The sequence below is a fragment of the Serinus canaria genome, chromosome 3, assembly GCF_022539315.1.
Source record: "Serinus canaria isolate serCan28SL12 chromosome 3, serCan2020, whole genome shotgun sequence".
NCBI lineage: Eukaryota > Metazoa > Chordata > Aves > Passeriformes > Fringillidae > Serinus > Serinus canaria.
The window spans coordinates 18,037,172-18,057,851 of NC_066316.1; the positions used below are offsets into that span (position 1 = coordinate 18,037,172).

Consider the following 20,680-nt stretch of genomic DNA (forward strand, 5'->3'; position numbering starts at 1 on the left):
AGGGTCCAGGTGTCACAGAGGACAAGGTCCCTGACCTTGAGATTTGAGAGCAACTCAACCAAGCAAGGGCAGCCTTACATTCCAGGGGCCTTCAACATGGACATTGCAAATGAGTCCTTCTTTGGGAAAGCCAGACAGGAAGATTGGAGGCATGAAACAAAATTATTAAAGACCACCACACGGCTCTGAGAGACAGATGGGACTCCTGGAGACAGCAGCAGATGCATGTCTGGCTCAGGGAAGACTGAGACTGCTGTGCTAGTGAGGCTTCATCCAGAATATCAGAGAAGTTATTTCCAAATAACCCACTTGACATAGTATAATAGAACATCCCACAATGTCACAGACCTTGGCAAGTAGTGGGATTTTGCACAGCCATAAGAAATTCTGCCTAATTGCTTTTTTTCTAAACAAGAATTTGGAAAGCCCACCTCCTTTCTTCCTGCCTCAGGACTTGACATGCTTCATTGTAGCTACTACTTCCATAGGCATCCAATTCATGGATCTTCCTTATTTAGGTCTTCCTATAAGCAAGGATTAAGTATTCTCTATATTAACAAAGTTGCATTAAATTGCAGAAAGTAACAATCAAGACAGAGCCTCTTTCTTGCTATTGTATGTAAAATTTTAAATAATGAAACAAACATATTTGAAGATTGTTTATTTTAAATGGCATTCTGAAATTCGTGGCTATATACAAATTTTCCAACTGTGAAGCTTAAGACTGCATGGTGACTGTCTTCACAAAGTAAGGCTGCTTGGTCAGTGATCTCAGAGCTGATTCTGTTGAAATGGGATTACTCAGAATACAGGATGGCTTCTGGAAGCTTGTAATCCATGAAGACACCAGCACCAAAGGAGGGAGGCCTTCCTACATAAAAAGCAAATCAAGGGTACTCTAGGTTGCCATGGGACCTTTGCTGAATTTGAGAGCATCACCAGCAGGGAAAGGTCAGAGACAAGCCAAGGGTCACTGCACTCACAACTTGGAGACAGGTACACACTCCAGGGGATTTTCCATGCCAGCATACTCACTGTGCTTTACTCCTCCCACAGCTGGGCAAGTGACAGGAAAAAAACACAAAAAAAGGAAAAGAAAAACCATCTTATGCTACTATGGTAATTTAAGAGTGATCTTTAGAGACAGAATCTTTTTAGGGATAATTAACAGGCATGAACAGGATTTATGTTAATGCTGAAACATCAGTTTAGATACCATACATGGGTGGGATGAAATGTTTCACCCTGCAGCCAACAGACAGAAAGTCTTCACCTCCTAGAATTCCCATGGAAGACAGATGAGCTACTACTGCCTCCTCTCATGCTCCCCAATACTAAAGGCAGAGATATGCTTAATGAGTTTGAAGCACACACAAACAATTTAAAATACATTTTAGTAATGTTTCCCATTAAAACCTTACCCATAGCACAGTACTGAAATCAGTGCAACAAAATGACAGGAAGGAGTATTTACATGCATATTGTATTGTACCAAATTTGCAAGAAAAGAAAATTCTAAAGTGCAAAGTTGTCTCTATTCTACACAGACACAGGGATCTATTTTCTGGCTCATTGTACAAACGACTACCATTGTTACAGACACACCATGGCTCCATGCTGAACATCCAAGGGACCAAACACCATCCCTAGGCTGACAGGCAAAACTCCTCTACCAAATCCAGTGAGAGGAAGACATTAGCATCCAAGGGCCAGGTTTAGTCCCTCAGCTGTGTGTCACATGCTGGATGGAGAGTAACTACTGAAAACTCAAACACAAAACATGGAAGAAGTGTATTTAAATATATGGAGAAAGTATAATTAAATACACGGAGAAAGGTATTTAAATAGAAATCCTACAAAAAGCTTGATGGTTTGGTTTACAGTATATTAAAGACAATCACTGCTTTTCTTAAAGCACAAAACAGAGGGCCCAGCACTCTGTGCTTTATTCAGCAGCAGTTCTATCCTGCTTCAGATGGGGCACAGATTTTCAAAGATTATTTACCCCAACAACATTTGCAGGCTTAGCCATGAGAGCCTCTAAAACCAGAGAGAGGCCACAAAAACAGGCTCTTGCAGCATTAGAATACTAAAAAATCACCATTCAAAATACCTCACTCCTAAAAATTACTACAGGGAGCTATAAGAGAAGGAAAGTGGCTGCTGGGTTTCCAGATTAACTGAAACTCCCACTTCATTCACTCATATTCTTAACCATATTGGACAGTTAATCTATATCTTATTTACAGTAATTCTTGCTACTACCCAACAAAACCAGAAGAGAAAGCTGCTCATTGCCTCACTGCTCTCTCTACTTTGCAAACTGAACAGTCTCCAGCTTCTTATTTTTTGGCAAAACCATCAAATGTTTGCCACAGGATTCCAGCTACAAGTAAACAAGGTTTGTCTTGAAAAGCAACACATGTTCAGTGAATTAATTTGTTCCATTATTCTATTTTTAAACTACTACATCATATTTACTGAAACAGCTATGGCACAAGAGGTTACACAGCTAGGCTTAAGTAATGTCATCACCTGACAAAATTCACTTAGTTATGCCCCAAACTATTTACAGTGAACTTGATTCAGACAAACAGCTTGGTTTGAGAAAGTGTCCAAAGAATTCCAAGTCCATAAAATAATCTTTCCTACCAAGATGTTTGGGAATGTTTTAGTCATGATTTATTAATTTGATTTTAAGATATTCCTCTACAGGAACCCACCCATGGATAAAAGCTGCATTGGAAATGAGTCCCAGGACCAACAAGTGCATTAGCAAATGAGGGTATGTCTGTGCCACAGTTTGTAGCAGATGGAAGGGAAAATGAGGGGAGGAGGGAAAACAGGATCTAGTCTGCACAGAAAGAAAACTTTCAGTGGAGATGTGTACATACTGACAAAGAATTCTGAAAAAAAATGAGTAGCTAAAAAAATTGTGATTATGAAACTGAGTTAACTGTATCATGATCCTTAAAGGGGGCAGGCTGAACAAATGTTGATGACTACAGCTGGAATACAGTTTTAGAATTAAAATCTATATAAGAAAACTAACTCCACACTCTACTCTGGCAAAACCTAAGCTGGTATTTTAACAATGGAAGAAGTCTAATGAGCCAGCTGATCAAGTTAGGAACAGATTTTAGTAACTCTTCATGAAACATACACAAGGTCCCCATGCAGCACCAGAAGAAATGGAGCCATTTCAGGTATGTATTCTTCTTGATATTCATTATCTTCTAGGCTCCTGCAGAACAGAAACTTCTTCCAAAGAAACTCAGCTCACTTTACACTTAGTTTTATGTGCAGAACTGACAGAAAGAAAAATCTATCATGAGAAGCAAGGATGTCTGCATTTGATCAACCCATAATAACCAGCATTAAAAGTCTCTTTGCCTTTTGCATCAACAAATTTTGTAATTCGGTCCAGTATCTCAGGAAGAGTCTTGAGTTCCCTATTAACTTCCTTGGCAGCTTTTGTTCCACAGGCCTTCAAGGAGTTATACACTTGCTCTCTAAGCTAAGTGTCCCCAAGCCCCAATAAGGATTTTAGAATCACAGCACAGTGTAAGGTTAACAAAGAGTACAAAGTGAGAAATGTGTTTACAGTTTACATCACAGTAAGTGCATTTGTCATCATGTTTGCTGGAAGGGTGAACATTGTCAGGCTGCTCAGTTTCTTTCTCAGGCTAAGCAAAGTGCAGCAACTGGTACCCAGGGATTGCAAGGCTCTAACTTCAACACATGCATCATATGCCTTTGCATTTGCAACAAATCAGAAAGATGTTTTAGTTGTCAAGGGCATTTTGCTGTGCTCAGCACTAAAGAATGCTGTCACATTTTTCACAGCAGACAGAAATGGAAGCAAGCTCTAGAAAATCCTTTCTTTCTCAGCCTGGCTGAGGCTGGGAAAGGACTGGGCTTGGCTTCACGCAAGTTTTCTTCAGAAAGAGCTGATTTTAGTGCAATACTGCAAAACCTGAGAAGCAGCACTGCTTACACAGGGCATAAAGGAAATCTAGAGCTTGGCTTCCCAGCTGTGCCATCAGCTCTTCAGCTTGTCTTTCCTCCCTGGTCTCCTGACAGCTCCTTATAGACATCACACAGATGGAAACACAGCAACTTACTTCCAAATCCATTACCTTAGCATGACAGTTTCAGGAATTCCAGTGCCAGGAGATTAGAACTGTCTGCAGACTTCAAACTTAATAAAGCTTTGAAGATTCAGAAACTCTGAATGAATGACACAGGGATGCTTTGCTTTTAAGCACTTCCATATTACTTGCTGCATCACTTTCAGACACACTTTGATACTAAAGGATTTGGATTAAAGGACAGACAAAGCTAAGGTACTTTACTACAAATTCTGATTTAAAAACCTTAATCTATAGAGGAAAGAACAGAGACTAATAGTTTCACAACATAAATTGTGCTCCTGTTATGCAGAACTTGAGGTTTCCCAAGTCCTGTGAAATACCATATGACCATTACAAACCAAACTCATATTTTCTTCCCTCACTACAATTAGGTGAATTCGGATACAACAAAGTGCTAAGCCTGAATGACAAAACTTGAATAAATACAACTGTTCATGCAAACTTCTGTTTGGAAGTTTGGACATGATATAGCATGTAAGGTAATGGAAAAACCCTCAAGCATTACAATCGTGATACTTCCTTTGCTATTTGTGGGTAAAACTAAACCCACAAAAAGAAACTCCCTAGAGGCACAATAGGAACATTTAAGCCCACTCATTCTATGATATCCCACTGAAAACAAAAATAAGTCAGATATAAATAACTTCCTAGAAATCCACCACAATCTTAAGCAAGATAGACACATATTAACAAAGGTAAATTAAATTAGCCTTGTCAATGAAGAGAGGAGAATCAAAAAAAGGAGATCAGAACAAAAACCCCAGAGTCCTATGAATAGAGTTTCAAAGTGAATTCAAAGCACTTATGGAATTTAAGAAATCTGGCATCCACTGTCTTTTTGAGGCTTTATATTTGGTTCCTTCAGAGGTTTTACTTCTTCATCTGGTTTTGGTTTAGCCTGTAAACAAGAAGAAAAAAAAAAACCCAACTAAATACCACAAATACAAACCACTATGTCTGCACAGTATTTATGCACAGCTAACTTTACCTGTTATAATCTAAGAGTCCCCGCTCTTTTCAAGGCTGAAAACTTTGAGTAACCCCCAAGCAAGAGGGAAAAGACAACTGTTCCAACTGTTCTCTGTTTCAGCATCTTTAAAGTAATCCTTTTCTAAAAAATAATCTTTCTTTAGCATGCTGCAACGTTACAGGACTTGGTAAAAAATGAACTGATTTTCCAGATGCTGGCAGTGTGGCAGAGGTTAACTGACTTCCCTTAGCACAACAGAAGGATGAGTTTAGGTGGTAGCCTTATGTCTGCTTCCCACACTGAGCTGGGGAGTATTATGGAAGAGCCAAACTAACTCTGTGTGATACACAGAATAAAGCCAGAGGGAAAGAACAGCACATGGGATTATCTTACAGGGTCCTCCTTTGGCCTCTTGGTGAGATCAAATGCTGCAACTGTTTCAGGAGTCCAGTGTGCATTCAAAGCTGGAAACTCAAAAGGAACAGGCTCTACTAAGCCATAGTTTGCTTTCAATTCCAGCTGGGGAGCCTCTGTTGGCACCTTCTGGAAATAGCTGGAAGAGAATACAGAAATGTATTTAAAATACAGTGCACCATCTCTGCAAGTCTTACTTGCAATTCTAAACAAAGCAATCTGGATTTTCACAGTGGCAAGCACTGCTGCTCTCTTCCATTTTATTAAGGCACTGCCTAACATGCATTCTGCCAGCAAGGTTCACAAGAACAAAAGCAACCCCTTCCTAGTATTGTTGTTTGTTCCCTAATTGTGTGGTGGGTTTTCTCCTACTTATTAACCATTATTGCCAGTGCTTTAATGAGAATAACATCTTTTGTCCAAAAAAAACCTTCAAAATACAAATGAGGATTTAAAGTACTTTCCAAAGATGAAGAGGACAGTTAATTTTCCTAAACAGTCCTCATGTGCCATAGTGGATGATGGCAACACCGCAGTCCCCCAAAGACTGGCTACAGGGCAAAGCCTGACTCAGGGTGTCCCTCTGCCCTTGGCAGGGCAGCAGGAGCTCACACGCTGACCTCACACTCTACCTCACTTCCTGTGTTTCACAGAGCTCTCCCAAAACAGTCACTGCTTTCTCTTTACAAGTTTCGTTCTAGAGGGACAGGGATGTGCTGAAATCTCCAGTATACTTTTGTTGTAAGCTCTGACAATGGGTATCTGAACCAAAGCAGAGCAGATAATTTCTCTTTCTATTTGCAGTTCACTTTGATGTACTTGACCATCCTTTCCATTTAGTCAGTTTCCCTATAATGCAGGCCCTTAAATATCATAAAAATGAAAATAACAAACCTATTATGAAATGCTAAATCATAATAGGAGGGAAGGGGAGAAATAAATGAGCAAAAGAACTCTAAAGACAAACTAATCTTGATTATTTTCAACTGAAATTAAAAAATGGTATTTCCAAACCTTTTTTGGAAGGACATTAATGAACAGAAAGCCCTATTCACAATATTAACTATACTTGGACTGGTAAAGCTCCTAGCACCCTAAGCATGATCTTCACTGAAGGTAGCACCATGTTTTGACTTCCCTGCCTGCAAAGCAGAATGGCCTACTGCCGCTTCCCCCTCTGTCATCTTTTTACCTACTAGACCTCGGGAGACAGGAAGAGAGCATTAGAGCAACACAGTAACTTCTGCAGATTTTGTCCTGTGCAGAAGGAAAAGTAACCAGGTGGCTGAGGAATGAGGGAAGAAAACTGCTCAACCTCTCCAGATGTCAGTCCAGCCCACCTTGCTGAACTGGCGCAGGACACAGAGTGGGACAGCACAGACCCACTGCAAATCTGCCAAGAGAAAATTATAGAATTGCAAATTTATCTTTAAGTTACATGCCATGCCCTAAAGGAATATAACAATTGGAGAGTAAAATTTACCATCCCATCCTGAAATAAGGCAAATGACGTAATAAAACTTCATGCTGTACCAACCATGAGTTACTTACATAAATCCATTCTCTCTCTGGCATTTTTCTAATGTGTTCCTAATCAAACTTCCTAATTTCCTAAAGAAAAGATGTCCAGAAGGTTTGGCAGTAGTCCCAGGCCCTTTCGTTTCTCCATATTCTTTGCACAACGCTTCAGCCTTGGCAAAAACTTTGCAAGAAAGAAAGGAAATAAAAATTATTTCCATGACCCTCTAAAATCATGGTTCTGCTCTACAGTGCTTCAGTCTTAGAAGACAGCAGAATCCAGACAGGCCTCTTTCTTCTTAAAAACAAAACAAAACCAGTTCAAAGACAGTCAAGATTTATTGCATCCAATAGGTTACGAGGAACAGGAAAAGAAATAGATAGCTTTTTGGGTGGGAAGATGCAGGAAAGCATTCTTATGTGTGGGACAAAATGCAACAATAAGCCCAAGGACTATGCCACATGAAAAACAGAGGGTTTGAAGGTATCCACACACAGCTGATGCCCCAAACCAAACAAGAATAACTGATATGGAGTGGGAGAAGAAGCACTCTTCTCTGAACAGCCGAACAGGATTTGTTTTACTCCAAGAAATCGAACTTAGTTTGTTCTTAATAAATTTCTGATTTATTTTTCAAACTAATATTAAAGTTTCCACTTTGAAGATTTGAGCATTTTTATGCATTGCAGCAAAGTTATGCAGTGCAGGCCAATGGGGTACAAATAGCTTTGAAAAGAGAAGACTGGACAGAAGACCTTGAACTACTGCAAACTTCCCTGAATATACCTTTCAAATTAATAGAAAATAAATAAGTTACTGAAATCTGTTTAAAAATAAACAAGCAAGATCTAGATTAACTATTTAAACTCCAAAGCATAAATGGCTGCACTACTCTAATATACAGACCAGAAAACAGGATGACCAAACCATTATGGGTTTTTATACTGTGTATTGCAGGCAGCTCAAAGCCAGTCTTTAATCCAGGCTAAGAATTGAAGAAGAAAATTTTCTGCAGAAATGTTATGAAAGACAGTAATTGGTAAGACCATTACAAAAAAAATAGACTCTCTCTATTCAAAGATGTGCTGGATTTCTATCAGGTGACAGATAAAATCTTTATGGGAGAGCAAATTAACACAATACAGCAAAATAGAAGAGGCATGGCATCATCAGACCCTGTACTCTAGTCTCAATCACACTTACATTTTTCTGATTCCTGCAGAGATCTGATTGCTTCCCCACATTTATCACTCGCCAGCAAAGTCTGGCCATGGTAACAGTATGCCTGATGGGAGAGGACAAAATCATTACCAACATCCCTGGGTCCTTCCTACACCAATCCCCTCCTCCTGCTCCCTACAGGAGCTGCAGCTCTTTGAAGCTGCCATTCGCTGCAGATAGTTGACAGCTGGGAAATCCAAGTCAAAGCAGCATTCACTGAGCCATTAATGCAGTTTAACATGAACACTGTGAGCCAGAACCACAAACACTTAGAATGAACCGAGCTCTCTCAGCTCTACCCAAGAGTAACTGAGCTGCACAGAGCTGTTTGACCAGAAGCACTGGCACACAGGCCAGTCCAAGTTCTCACTGTAGAAGTGTGCAGCATCAAGCCGCAGCACAGAAAGAAAATGAACCCCAGGCATGTTTACAAAGCTAAGACTGAAAACTAAAACTACCCGAACACTCAAAAACTCCATCTGTGAAAAACGTCACTGAATCTGGAAATGATGAGGTGTTCTGCTGTCTGAGATATTTTGTCATTGTCCAAATAACTTTTCCACCCCTAAAAAGTCGATTCCTTCACACCCGTGCTTGAAGGTGGTATTGTATTCCAGTGAAAACTGAATTGCCTATTATCTGTTATCAGGAACTGAGTTTAACTAAGAAACACAACAGGTGAAGGAACAATCCCATCAACGAATACCCACCTTGCCTCCCTTCCTTTAGTGTCTGTTCTCACAGGACAAATCTATCTAAATCTACCACTTCCCAGATAACTTGTATTTAAAAAAAGGGAAAAGTACCACAACTCTGACCCTCCCTCACCTCTCAAATCTGCTAACAAGGCAAGCAGATTTTAGCTAGAGGTTCAGCCTAAGAAAAAGACAATTATGTAAACTGCTTAGCTTGAGCCTTTTGCACAGTATAAAAAAGACAGATTACAGGCTGTGGCAGGTTACAAGATACAGCAAATTGAGCAGCTGAGGATCTCAAGAGCACTCAGTACTTGCTAGGAGATCCATCAGGCAAATAGGGACAGCTCTTGGAATGGTACCTTTTGGTACTTGATGCAGTTGCATTCAGGGCCTTCATAAAGATGCTCAGCTCTCAACTGTGCCTAGGATCAGACTATGATGTAGACAACAGAGAGCACCATTATGCTCAGCCTGAGTGGCTTCAATTAAAGATCTGTGATCACAACAAATCCACACTGCTGCTATTTCACTTGGATTCACAAAGCCAGTTCAAATGTCACTGACACTGCACAATTCCTCTTCACAGTATGCAAAGAAAGCCAAGGCAATACTTAGCCCCCATTGCCTATGCAGCCCTTGGCAGACAGACAACAAGCTGTGACTGCTGCCACCCAAAGTACTTACGTAGGCCATATAGAAACAGCTCTTCAAGTTTAAGTACTTCCTCCATTTACCTGCATAGGTTGGATCCAAACTGGATAATGTTTGATCTGTGAACACATAGGTAAAGTTATTCTTAAGACATTTCCAAAAAGAAGAACCCCAAACACATTAAAATACCAGAATTCTTAAACTTAGCACTAGATCTTAACTCTAAAGTATCCAGAAACAAGGGACAAAAATTCTTCCTGCAAAAACACAGAAAAAAACATGAGAAAACCACCAAAAATATACAGCTACCATGCAGTTGTCCCTAGAATTCCTGAAACTGCTGTCCACCAAGTCTGGATGGCTAATTCTCTAAGTATATTTAGGCAGCATTTCAAAACTTGCTCCTAGTTTAAGTTCCAGTAGTGACTCTCATACTTCTGCACTTCTCCCACTTGCCTCAGTAAGCCCAGAGATCATCTTACTCATCTGGAAGGTGGTACATAATGAACCCACTCCACTCTCCATGCTCTGCATCATGATCTGCTGCCCAAAGGCAGCTGGAACACACTCCACTGACATCAGGCCATTTGTCTGCTGCTAGTCTGGTTTCCTTCACTAAAGTTTTCTACCATCAGCTACCATTTCCTACCAGAGTACAAGATTCCCACAAAAACAAAAAGCCTTATCATAATACATGCTGATAACTGAAGCCTTAAATGTGCTAAATAAAAGCTAGATACACACTCCATATCCACCAAGAACAGCATTAATATTGCAATTTATGGGTAGGTGAAGGTTATCTGCTGGCAAGAGTGCATAAATGGAGTCACTAAGGATACAAAACAAGACACTCACCAGCTTTTTGGTAGAAGTTGGCTGTTTCATAAGCAAGAGCAGCTATTAGGCCTGGATTATGTTTCAGCTCAATAGCCCGAGCAATTGTCACTGAAAAATAGTTCCACACCATGGTTTAAGTTTAATTGAAATGTCCCATCACATCAAATCAGCAGAGGCATTTAGGGTTTTAAAACCCCTGCATGAACAGAAAATAGATGTTGTGCAGTCAAGCAAACAGCAGAATAAAGACAGCATTATTCCAATTTAACAGAAAAACTGAAGGAATGTTAGCCTTAAGATTAACTAATAAACAGAAGCTGCACATATTTTAAAGTAAAAGAACTGGGAATGTCTGTTAGGCAAGCATGGTGGTGAAAGGGTTGCACTAAAGGAAGAAATAAGAAAAAGGAGTAATGCCACGCACAAGTTCTTCCAAAGTGAAAGATATTCTATATTACAATTCTAATATCAGACTGATTTTTGGCATCTCCTTTTTATAATTGTAACATAATTTTCTTTAAAAGCAACCTGCTCGACTTCAGGAGTATAAAAGTATGCCACAGTACTTCAGGAGAATAAAAAACTCATAGCCTTGCTACCAAGCAGAATTCATGACACAGAAGTGACCCACAAAGAGTCATTTCCCACAGCCAACCAATGTAGATTAGAAGATACCTTCTTGAGCTTCAGCTTGACACTGTATGATGTAGGAGTCTATAAGTCGAGCTTCTAAATCTCTTCCCTTTTCCACAGGTGTAATCAATTTTGGAATATGACTTTCCTAAATACAAAGCAAGTCTCAGAGTTAGTTTAGGCCCAATACCTGTGCAAAACAAGTGCTTCATTCCTAAATGGATGGGACACACTGAGTGAACTGTCCCAAGACAGCACATGATAGCACATATAGCACATGATATGGGCAGACAGACAAACCACTCTTCCAGTGCCACTGGGAATGAGTTGCAGGTGTTGGGTGGTACCACAACACATTAACACTCTTCTGTTTCCTGCATCATTCAGGTGTTCTCAGGTATGTGTGTATAGCAAAGGCCTCTCTAAGACAAAAAGTCAAATATTTGGAGACACCTTGAAGAACAGGCAGCAAAGAAGGTCCTTCTACCTTCAGGTGTTTAAAAATCCCAGCTGCTATCTTCAGGCTGCGGTGAACATCTTTTGCTTCATCCTCTGTTATACTGAGAAAACAGAATTAATTGGTAAAATTATAGTTAGAAAGGGACTCTAAGTGTCATTTAGTGCCACCTCCTGCTTTGGGGCACCACATTTTGCAGCAGCAGATCAGGTCAGTTATGTATTTGTCTAGGTGAATCTTAAATCCTTCAAGAATCAAAAGCCCACTAATTCCCTAAGTGACCTATCCCATGGCTGTGCTACCCTCAGAGTAAAGAAGTTTCTTACAGTGTCCAATCATGAAATAATCATATATAACTTGTTTGAAAGAAAAGATATGTAAGATCCTGTGATGACTCTCAAGTAAAAGGCAACCTCAGTGTTAGATGCCAAGGATTTAGAAGTCTGTAGGGTTAAATGTCAGCAGAGCTGTGATGTTAAGAATCTCAGTTTTCTACCTGGACATTTAGAGGGGGACTGATGAAGGGTTTATTGAGAACTGACACTTTCTCTGTATCACAGTCATGTAGTACTCCTGCACTCGGTTTACAGAGGCAAGAAGGGATTGAAGTGCTTGTGTGTAAAGACCAACTGCCTCCTGGAACTCCTCTGCCTGAGCTGGACATTCCTATAGCAAGCAACCCCCAGAACCTGCTAAATCATTGGAGTATTGCGGCAGCAGAATTGTTAAGAAAAGAAAACCACTTACTCTTCTTTTCCAGCGAGTCTTGATGCATATTTTGTGTACCATAGAGCTACATTAAATCCCATGGAAATCAGTTCAAACACAACATCCTGCTGGGCACTAAAGAAAGACAGACAAAACCCCCCAAAAACTTAATGCATTCAGTTTTGTTCTCACATCTCTCTCTGCTGATAGTTCATGTAGCAAAAGTCAACACTTCTCTCCATAAAACATTTTTCATTTAAGATGTCAACAATTTCCAATTCTGAACCTCCTACTTCACTGAACTGCCAAAGAGAGACCTAATTTTTTTTACTTACTCCCTTTAAGAACTCATAATAAGAATCTATCACATTCAGATGCCCACCCTTCCCTTTTAGGAACTCCTATTTTAAAATTAACTTGAGATTTGTTTAGCTTTGGGTGTGGCTGACATTTTGCACCATCACCCCCCCCTTTTTTTTTTTTCAGTTGCAAATTTTGTGCAAAGCCTTGCCCTGGAACGTCCACTTTAAAGCTGTACTGCTAAGTTAATAAGTCTGTTACAACTCTCTCAAATGAATGTTATTGCAATTATTTATGTAACTGCATACAAACAGCATGTGCAAATAGCAGGAAATTTCAAAAGGTAAAAACAGAGTCTTTGAAAAGACTGAACTTACAATCCCAAGCTCAGTTTAGCTTAGGAACTAGCAAACCTTTTCAAAAGAAAGATGTGGGAGTGGGAAGAGTAATGCTGGCACAAGTGCAAGTGTGCATGACTGTGAGAAAATTAGAATAAAGTCCTAATCAACAAATTTTCTTCCATGGGGAATTAAACCTTTGAGGAGGTCAAGCACTTCTAGCTAAAGCTTGACAAATTTGTAGGCATGATTATACAACACAATTACCTCCAATAGCAAGAGACAAGTGAATAATTCAGAAGGTTACAGATCCGTATTCCTCCTGGAAACAGAAGATTTGTTTGTTTGAACCAAGAGGACATGTACTCAGAGCTTCAGAGGACAAGAACAAAATCAGATCACAGAAGTTCCTGGTCAGGCAATAGTGCCAAATTCAGCTTTAAACTGCAGTGAGCTTTGTTACCATGCTCAAGTCACCAATACCCTCAAGGCTTTTCTTTGTGCTGCTCTAGCTAACTGCAGGTTCAGTTTGTAGATCAACTCAGACCTAAAGGATCCTTCTATCATTATTGTGCATTCTCACAGCTTAACATAAAGGCCACTAGGCACAGTTCAGAACACCTAACACAGTACAGCAGTTAACAAAAACACGGCAACACCTTTTTAGAAACTACTTTGTGTTCAAGACTTTGCTGCATTTCTGTTTCTCTTCAGGCCTGTGCAAGTGTGTAACAGAGCAGCAAAGAGCAGATGCCTACCCCGCACCCAGAAAAGCACACGCACCTTGGGACTTGTCCTTGTAACGTGTCTGTCCACTTGAAATTCTGAATATATCTCAACTTGCACTCTTGGGAAGAGTCATCCAGTGAAAGGATAAAACCTATGGAATAATAAAACAGGCAATCTCAAAGTAAGAAGCAGAAATGAGTAATGAAGGAGATGGATCAATATGAATAGAGATATAGATAAAGGAATGTTTCTTGCTGAAGCCCTCAAAACCCCATGTTTACTTCCTGGGGTTTTTATTCCTCAGTATTTTGAGAGCAAAATGTGGAAAAAAACCAACTGGCTACTTCAGGAAACTGCTTGCCCAGCATGTTACCATCTCAATTCCGAGAATCTTGACTGTTCAAGGAAAACCTGGCAGACATCTGTACGTCCCATATGGTGACAAGTTGGGAGTGGGACTGGCCCAGGTACAGGATGGCTGAGGGTGCTCAAGGTAAGTGAGTGGCTGTCTATGCCACCATAGCGCCAACTAGGAAATTGCAGGAAAAGCTGCCTGGCCAACAGGGAGAGGGAAAAGGGCTTCTAAGCATGGGCTCACCTAGTCATCATCCATCTCCAGGGCTACAGGAAATTGGTTATGTCCAGTAGCCCACAAAACAGCAGTTAGTGGGATGAGGCTCATGCTATGGGATGTTCAAACCCGCACATATGCAGGCCCAGGAATTTTTTAGTGAGGCTGAAGAAGGGCCCTGGTCTGATCAGGCCTTACAGACTTTCGGAGGACAAGAGCTTGCCATAGCAGCTACTGGGGCTATACCTGTCAGTGTGTCACATATTTATAAAATCAGAAAATACTTGTTCCTTTCACATGCAGGAGATTTTAGTGGCCAAGCATGATATTTTCCTGAAGAAACTAACCAATTCTTGGCTGTTGCAACAGGGACTCTTATCTGACCTTTAGATGTGACATTAGCCTACACAGAAGCTCATTAAACCAATGTTTACTTCCCACAGACTGAAAGATCCCACTTTCCACAAATCAGCTGATTCCTGAAAACTCAGTCCTAAAAAAAATGGCTGAGCATCTGACTGCTAAGGAGAGTTACCCAAATATTGGCAGGGTAACTGCCAATATTGGGGTAAGAAGGAAGGTTTCAAAGGAATGTGTCAGCACAGCTGAACCACCTACTGAAAGTGCAGGTATCATGCTAATGAGCACCTACATACTTAAGATAAGCAGCAGTAAAAGGTAAACTTGCAACAAGTCTATGGTCTAGTATTAGACAAACCAGCAGTTTACACTGAATACTAAATGAAATAAACTAATTAATAGACTCAATTTATACTTAGGGAGCAACTCACCACCACCTAAAATATAATACACTTTTTCTCCTCCAACAGGAAGAAGAATGAGGTTAAAGGCAGGAGGGCAGGGCAGCACTTAGTACTGCAGGGTCACAAAGGATACTGTAACATGGAGAAGGGGCCTGGCGAGCAGCCAGCACTGGCTGTATCAAGCACAGAACCCAAGAAGGTACTCTCCTTCCTGAGAAGTGCAAAGCTTCTTTACAGGAGACCAACACAATTAACATTATGAGAACTGCTATTAAAATTGAACTGATACTTCTCTTGATGAATTAGTAGTACTGCTAAGAAATCTCCCTACCTTGCAGGAGTGAGAAGTACAAGTCAGCTGCATTCTTCATCATTTCTGGATTACAACTTGAGTCTGTAAACAGCTCCAATAGCCGTGTTCGAGACAACCGCAAGTCACTAAATGAAAGGAGGAAAAAAAAAACAAGAAAAAAAACCCCTAAGCAATCCTATTAAAAATGTACTAATACAGAAAAATCTTCCTTTTTCCTCTGGATACATATGACTGGACACACAGCAGTGGATAATCAGTACTCAATCTACTGTTCTTACACTAAGTAAAATAACTGTGCCTTTACCTGCCAAGAAGTTGGGTGCACAGAGAGGAAAGGGAAGCAACAAGCAGGAACAGTCTTCAACATTAGAATGGGATGATGAGATGAAGAAATAAGAATAGATCTGCAAAATAGGCTGAGATCCGTTTTCATTACACTCCTATCCACAACAGAAGAGTCAGGCCCTATCCACTTAAGGAAATTAAGCAATCTTCTGCAGAGGAATGCACAGTCATCAGAAAGACAATGAAGTGTTTAGTCTTTTGCCTCTGCATTGTTCTAATTGGCCTTGCTGTGCAGAGACTGGAGAATTCATTCTCAGTAAGCAAATGTTCTGTGTTAGCAGTGTCTTACTGCCTCCCTGCCTACACATCTCTGTCACTCGTGCGCCGAGGTCAGGGCAGGAACAGACGAGAGGCAGGATCGTAGCAAAGGCAAAGAAAGAACCACGTGGTTTGTATAGAGCGGTACGATAGATTCTGTTCTATTGGCTAACTAACAGAAACATCTTTCTCATGCACTGTCCTTGAGAGGAACAGAAAAACATGGTAGAAAACAGCACCTGCAAATTGTTTAGTCAACAGGTTATCACATCTTTCCAACTCCCTAAAATTTCTCACAAGCTGCTGTGAGAAACGCTTGCCGTTTCTCTCTCCCTGTCCCATGGCATCCACAAATCTTTAGTCATCTTCATCTCAAAAACTGAAGAGCAACCATTGCTTTTAAGGATTTCCTCCAAACTGTAAGAGGCAGAGTGAAGCTAGTCCCAAGTATACTTACTTGCAAACCTTTGTTGCAGCTGGAGTGGTGGCTACCCCATAATAATTAAATGAAACAGGAGCTGTAGCCTTCAGAGGGTTGCGATGGAACCAGTGGGTCATTTTCTTCCTGCGGTGTTGTTTATGCCAAATCTAAAGAGTGGAAAGGAAAGACCAGCTGCAGGAACAGGTACAACTGAGATGCTGCCCATGTCCTGGTCCTCTGCTCACAAAAAGATATTCCAAATGTAAATAACTAATTTAAAATTAATTTCTTTTTCTTCCCCATTTGAAATGCCAAGCTTCCATATGCCTCGTGCTCATTATCCATGTGCTTTGTGTGAGAATTACACTCCCTTGAAATAAAAATGCCTCAGAAAGTATTTAAAGTTAGGCAAAAGGCTACCACCTACTTAGCTCTATGTGAGCACACTTGCTAGGAAAAAAACCTCCGCATTTGTTACCTCCTGCTGAGGTAATAAGGCTGAACATATCTGTAAATTACATAAGAAATATCTAAGAATCACAGAATCAACTGGGTTGGAAATGACCCTGAGATTACTGAGCCCAACCTTTGTGAGAACATTACCATGTCAACTAGACCATGGCACTGAGTGACATGTCCAGCCTTTCCTTAAACACCTCCAGGGATGGAGGTGGGTGACTCCACCACCTCCCTGGGCAGCCCATTCCAATGTTTAACAGCTCCTTCTGTGAAGAAATCCTTCATAATGCAAAACCTGAACCTCCCTTGGCACAGCCTGAGGCCCCTTCCTCTCATCCTGTCACTTCATACCTGGAAGAGGAGGCTGATCCCCAACTTGCCACAACCTCCCTTCAGGGAGTTGTACGGAATGATAAGGTCACCTCTGAGCCTCCTTCCTCCTTTCCAGGCTAAATCTTAATTCACTGAGATCATTATACTGTGTCTGGTCCATCTGTGAATAGCTTTTATTTGGGAGGCTTTGGTATACATGAACCTGCAGCCACAAACACTGACTGAAAACACGGATCGATTTACACAAGTGCATCAGACCTGGAAGGTTGGGAGGGCAGAGATAAACCCGACTCTCTCTTTTCTTTCACTTCAATTTCAGCAGCCAAATATAATACAAGCATTGCAGTGAGTTTCACAACAGCAGTGCAGGGTGATGGAACATAATGGACACATCCCGAACATGGGAGGCCCCTACTGGGTAAAACGTCACCATGAGGACAGAAAAACCGAGAAGCAAGTTCTGCACTCTGCCTCTCAAAGGTTTTCCAGACATCACGGGACAAAGCCCCGAGCCCCTGGTGTGACCTCGTAGCTGTATCTGCTTTGAGCAGGACGCTGGACCAGAGGCCCCCTAGGACCTCCATCATCCCGTGGTCCTTTTGGAATCCCTTCCGTTCATCCCTATAAAAACACTCTGCAGCTTTGCTGAGAAACAAAACCAAAACAGACGCAAGAAGGTCTGCCAGCACTGATTCCCCCGCACTGCCCAGATCCCCCAGACCGAGCAGGAGGTTCGTTCATCGCGTCGGCACCTATGGCGCCGTGCTGACCGCGCCGGTACCTCTCGGGGTTTGTCCGTCAGGCCAGCGGCTGTCGCGCCGTGCCCACCCTCCTGCGCAGCGCTGCTGACCCCGCGGTGTCGCGGCCCGGCCCGGAAAGGTCCCTGAGAGGATCTCGAGGCCGCGGTACCCTGGCCCAGCCCCGCCGCTCCCGGCGGTGCGTCACGCGCCCGCTGCCGCAGGCAGCGCCAGCCGAGAGTCGATGGCACCGCCCCATCGCGGCCGATCGCATCGACCCCGCCGCTCGCCCTCCTCCCCACCGGAGTCCTCGGGCCGCCGCCAACAACAGCCCTGCGGCTGTAGGGCGTCCCCCCGAGACAGCGGCCGCCGGTGCGGCCGGGGCCCACAGTCCTCCCGTGGGAAGGACCCCTGAACACCACCAACACTGGCAGGAGTGGAGACGCCAGCAAACCAGCAACGGCACCGACCCTCCCGAAGGACGAGAGCCATCTGCGGCGCTGCTGGTGGGAGCCGGGCCTTACCTGGGGGCGGGCCTGTGGTGTCGGCACGACCGGGAGCGGCGGGAGGAGCGAAGGGAGGAGCGGAGCGACCCCGCCCGGGCCCCACCCGTGCGCACGTGATCGGCGCCATGACAGATACCGGGGCGGAAGTGGCGCCCTCGCCTCGGTAGCAATGGCGCCGGCGGGCGCGGCCGGCACCGCCTCCGCGGTTGGGCGGTGCAGGCGGGAGGCGCCACGGTGCTCGGGTGTCCCGGAGCCGGGCCGTGGCGTGCTGTGCTGTGCCGGGCCGGGCCGGGCCGGGCCGTACCGTACCGTGCCTTGCCGGCGGCGCGGGGCTGGAGGGAGCGGCTGTACGGCGCGGTGGGTGCCCCGGCGCGGGGTGAGCATGGTGCCCTAGCACTGGGGCTATGTCGGAGGCGGCCCGCAGCCTCCTGCAGCGCTGGGGCGCCAGCTTCAGGAAGGGTACCGACTTCGACTCCTGGGGGCAGCTGGTGGAGGCGATCGACGAGTATCAGATGTGAGTGCGGGCCCGGCACGGCCCCGGAGTCCCGGGCGAGGCTCCGGGGTGAGGGGGCAGCCCCGGCTGGGACGGAGCAGGGCAGGGCAGGGCAGGGGGGCCCCGCAGGGCCCAGGCCGCGGGCCCCTCGCCCCTGGGGCGCCGCTGGCAGCTTCGGCCCTTCCCCAAGGCACGGGGCCAGGTGCCGAGGAGTTCGTCTGGGGGGTGCCCGGCCGGGGGGCGAGGCAGTAGCCGGCCGTTCTGCTCTCCTGGGAGGGTGGCAGCGGCCGGCGTGGAGCTTGGAGCAACCTGGTTTGGTAGAAGGTATGTCCCTGCCCATGGCAGTGGATGGAACAAGGTGATCTTTAATGACCCTTCTACCCCAAACCAGGATTTTGAGAGCCTGGGCTGCCGGAATGATTGGTTGGTGGAGCCCCCGAGGCACCACTGCGGATAGGATGGGAGATGCCCCCATCCTATCACCCTGTTGCCCTGGCACCATGCTTGTGGCAGTGGAGCAACCTGGCAAATGGGTGGGCTGCCTAAGTATCAGCCTTAACCGAAAAAACTCCACACAACCCATCAGAACGAAAAGGGGTCCGTCACATTCTTGTGTGTTGTGTCCCTGATGGTACCAGAGTGGGAGAGTGGGGAACCTTGCAGACCCAGTCAGGTTGGCTGGCACAGGGTGTGACTGCACTATCCATGAATCCTGTGGCAGCAGAGGAGTATCAGCTACAGGGCACTGATGATGGACTCCTTGGAAATGCACCTGGTACCTTTAGTCAGATGTTCTTCCCTACTACTCCATTTGCCATGACAATGAAAATTACTTCTTTGTGATTGCAATATTTCAGGCCAGGCTTCTCCTGGTGAATTTTCTGGAAGTTGAAAAGAGGGTTCACACTTGTTTGCCAAGAGAAAGTCAGCTGAAGAGATGCTCCCTGAGGGATCTTTTAGCACTGTTCAGGACTGGTCAAGTTGGGTTCTGACCATGCTGGTTGCCGGTTCAGTTGTCATTCAGAGTAACTTGCCTGCTTGCGACGTACTGGGTGGTCAGGAGAGGCTGTAATCTCATAATTTCATTCACTCACCAGGAAGGATGAAGTGTTACTTGTCACTGCAAGGTCACTGATGTGCAGTTTGCTAATGGCCTTTAGAGTAGGGCAGGCTGTTACTCTACAAACCTTGGCAGAGAGATGAAAAGAAGTTCTCTTCCAGATCTGTATCTCAGCAGAAAAAAAGAATCATCAAGAAGTAAAATAAGATATTTTTACTAACTGTCCTTATGTGGATGTCTACAGGGAGTCCAGTAGAATACGAATGGTTTAAACTGTCTAAGAAGTCTGAGCACTGAGTTTCATATAATGATGTTTCTTAGGAATGAAAAGTCTCTGAGCTCTCCTTCTGAGCTCTCTTCATTGAGAAGTGAGGTCACTAAACATTTACAGACAGTCCATTTTGAGAATTGAAGTGCAACTTCTGTTGCCTTCCTCACTCTGTTGCTTGTGTCAGACAGAGCTGAGATGATCTCCACACCCTGGTTCTGTTCTGACCTGGGAGCAGTGTAGTGTCTTTGGAAGGAAGCTCCTCTTGGGTGGAAGCTGCTCTTATCAGTGAGTTTCTACTAAATACTTGGCAATAGATGAACTCTGTGGTCTGAGGATTAAAAAAGAGAGAGAAGATCAAGGGATTACAGGGAGATATTTCCTAGGGAGGAGCAAAACCTTTTCTGTGTGTATATTTTCTTTATCCTGTATCTTTAGGAGGTAAATAAGTAAATTAATAACAATATCAAGCCGTAGGATAGAAGTTGCAAACAAGCAGCACAGGAAAAGATACCAAGCTGTA

General features: G+C 43.4%; 2 protein-coding genes across 5 annotated transcripts in view; one reads left to right on the top strand and one right to left on the bottom strand.

Moving 5' to 3' along the window:
• Window positions 1–646: 646 nt before the first annotated feature.
• BROX (BRO1 domain and CAAX motif containing) lies at window positions 647–18,720 on the bottom strand. 4 transcript variants are annotated; one of them, XM_009097026.4, is made up of 13 exons: window positions 18,355–18,720; window positions 16,338–16,468; window positions 15,296–15,402; window positions 13,684–13,780; window positions 12,302–12,397; window positions 11,585–11,657; window positions 11,140–11,245; window positions 10,483–10,572; window positions 9,661–9,746; window positions 8,261–8,342; window positions 7,090–7,240; window positions 5,518–5,677; window positions 647–5,052 (listed from the first exon to the last, which is right to left on the bottom strand). In XM_009097026.4, the coding sequence occupies exons 1-13, from the start codon at window positions 18,718–18,720 to the stop codon at window positions 4,966–4,968; spliced, it is 1,632 nt and encodes a 543-aa protein (XP_009095274.2). In that variant the 3' UTR covers window positions 647–4,965. The 4 variants fall into 4 exon arrangements, 3 of the variants coding, with proteins under 3 accessions (XP_009095274.2, XP_018777483.1, XP_018777479.1); XM_018921938.3 differs by having other exon boundaries at window positions 18,301–18,356; XM_018921934.3 differs by lacking the exon at window positions 18,355–18,720 and adding an exon at window positions 17,875–18,289.
• The window catches only part of AIDA (axin interactor, dorsalization associated), a 47,956-nt gene continuing 45,978 nt past the window's right edge, over window positions 18,703–20,680 (top strand). The window contains exon 1 of the mRNA XM_009097028.3: window positions 18,703–18,850. Coding sequence (XP_009095276.1) covers window positions 18,741–18,850 — 110 coding nt within the window. The 5' untranslated portion in view covers window positions 18,703–18,740. The remainder of the gene's footprint in view (window positions 18,851–20,680) is intronic.

Excerpts from the sequence above, each read along its gene's own strand:
- BROX (XM_009097026.4), bottom strand. The coding sequence starts at position 18,720 with ATGCTCACCCCGCGCCGGGGCACCCACCGCGCCGTACAGCCGCTCCCT. Across the intron at positions 10,573-11,139 it reads TCAAGCTGAAGCTCAAGAAG|TGACAATTGCTCGGGCTATT; the intron begins GTATCTTCTAAT and ends ACTATTTTTCAG. Across the intron at positions 8,343-9,660 it reads GCTGTTTCTATATGGCCTAC|GCATACTGTTACCATGGCCA; the intron begins GTAAGTACTTTG and ends CTCTCCCATCAG.